Below are 2225 nucleotides of genomic sequence, written 5' to 3'. Positions count from 1 at the left end.
TTGGCCCTCGAGAAGTACCGTACGAGGCGTCTGTTTCTTTCGCATGGTTAGTGCAGAGTTTCAGTCTAGTATAATAATATTAAGTGAGGGATGATATAACATTTCATACAATATAATTGGGAAACAATTTGATTATATTTGTCACAAATTTTCCAGATACCGGGTTTGTATTCACTCGTGGACTACTCTTTCGAAGACTGGAACTATTACACAGTCGACGATGGATACACAAGTCAAGCGCACAAATCAAAGAACATACACCTCACCAGAGGCAAAATGCTCGGAGGCTCCAGTGGCGCTAATTACATGCTTTACGTTAGAGGTAATAAGAGGGACTACGACGAATGGGAAGAAAACGGACTGGAGGGATGGTCTTGGGACTCTGTACTACCTTACTTTATAAAGAGCGAGCGCCTACATTCAGAGGAAATATTGGCAAGCCCTTCAGCTGATCTGCACGGTACAGATGGATATCTAGGCGTGACTCGGCCACTCTGGCAAGGAAAAGTAGAAAACGACTTAGAAGCGTTCAAGGAAAATGGGCATGAAATTCTAGTCGATACTAATGGATACAATCAGTTAGGATACTCCTTACCTACGTTTACTATAGACAATAAGACTCGTCAAAGCACGTCGTTTGCATTTCTTAGACCTATAAAAGAACGTGAAAATCTGCGAGTATTGGTAAACACTTATTGTAGGAAGATTCTATTTGATGAAAAATGCGGGCAATTGGTGTAGAGGTAAAGCTTCCAAACGGAAAAATTATAAATCTGACGGCTGATAAAGTAATACTTTCAGGTGGAGCTATTAACAGTCCACAATTGTTAATGTTATCTGGCGTCGGACCCAAAAAACATTTGGAAGAAATGGGCATACAAGTTTTACTAGATGCACCAAATGTAGGCGAAAATCTCCAGGACCACCCACAGTTCCAATATTTATAAATAAAGGCAAGAATATTTCATCGTTGCTTGATAGTGTTGATATAGTAAATAATCTAGACAAATATCCCAATCCTTTACTAGTGGGACACGTGGCGTTGAATAAATCACAAACATATCCTGATTATGAAACTTTTTCCCATGCCGTTTGGATGTTGGTTCTCCGGTAACTTTGCTTGCTTGTAGCCATGTTATTAGATATGAAAATGATATATGTGAGCAATTTGTCCAGATCGGAGAGAAAAATCAACTACTTCTTGTACTTAACGTTCTACTTCATCGAAAATCCAGAGGAAGGGTTTATTTGGAAAATAAAAACCCAGAGGAGAAAGCACTCGTATATAATGGTTATTACTCGGACCCAGACGATTTGGATAAACATACAAAGATTATGGAAGATTTTCTAACCGTTTTAAATACAACGCAAATGCGAAAAATCAATGCAACAGTTTTTAGTTCTATAAGTCAATGTAAGGATTTGATAATGAACACACCTGAGTATTGGAAATGCTACATTTTGAACATGGTCACTACTTTGTGGCATCCTGTAGGGACGTGTGCCATGGGGCCTGAGGGAGAAGGTGTAGTAGATGCTTCGTTCCTAGTTTACGGTACCAAAGCCCTTCGAGTGATAGACGGGAGTGCGATGCCGAAGATAGTTAGTGGAAACACAAACGCGCCAATCATCATGATGGCTGAGAAGGGTGCTGATGAGATTAAAAAGGCTCATGGAATACGTATATTTTAAGACGCTCAAATACTATGCGTGATTTTCTTACTGGACTTTGTACTGTTTTGCCGAATATTTTCTTTATTAAATATAAACTTTAGATTCCAATTTCAATTTTATTTTTGTAATAACAAAACTTTATCGCGACTCATTGTGATTATATATCCCCACACCTGAAAGTAATAAATGTAGCTAAAAGAAATTGCCGTGGGTTGCGATGAGAGCGTTGATTTTGCTAAAAATAAATATTATTTGTAAATTGCGTTTCAAATTAATGTTAACATGAATAAAAATATATAAAATATGTATTACACATTTATTAATATGTAACGCCTTCTTGTCACATACGAATATATAATATTGTATAGGTTTGCATTTTGAAGACAGATATAGATATGTACAGTAGCAAGAATATGGAAAATTTATGCAAAATCTTTTTATGAGGCATATCGATTCTGTTGATTATAAGGATGGAATGACTCTATGGGCCATTAGTATAATTAAAACCTTTCTTCGTACCTATAGAAAAAAGATGACTTCAATTTGCTTTT

The 2225-nt window shown here is 36.9% G+C and overlaps 1 protein-coding gene across 1 annotated transcript; it reads left to right on the top strand.

Moving 5' to 3' along the window:
• The first annotated feature begins 134 nt into the window (after nucleotides 1-134).
• LOC119190395 (oxygen-dependent choline dehydrogenase-like) lies at nucleotides 135-1784 on the top strand. The gene is given in 2 exon segments (XM_037442175.1): nucleotides 135-726; nucleotides 729-1784. Coding segments are annotated over 2 exon segments (669 nt in total). The 5' UTR covers nucleotides 135-276; the 3' UTR covers nucleotides 948-1784.
• The last annotated feature ends 441 nt before the right edge of the window (nucleotides 1785-2225 follow it).

This window comes from Manduca sexta, chromosome 24 (assembly GCF_014839805.1).
Source record: "Manduca sexta isolate Smith_Timp_Sample1 chromosome 24, JHU_Msex_v1.0, whole genome shotgun sequence".
Classification (NCBI taxonomy): domain Eukaryota; kingdom Metazoa; phylum Arthropoda; class Insecta; order Lepidoptera; family Sphingidae; genus Manduca; species Manduca sexta.
The sequence above is the reverse complement of the archived record's forward strand: the minus strand, read 5'-3'. Positions and strand labels throughout refer to the sequence as shown.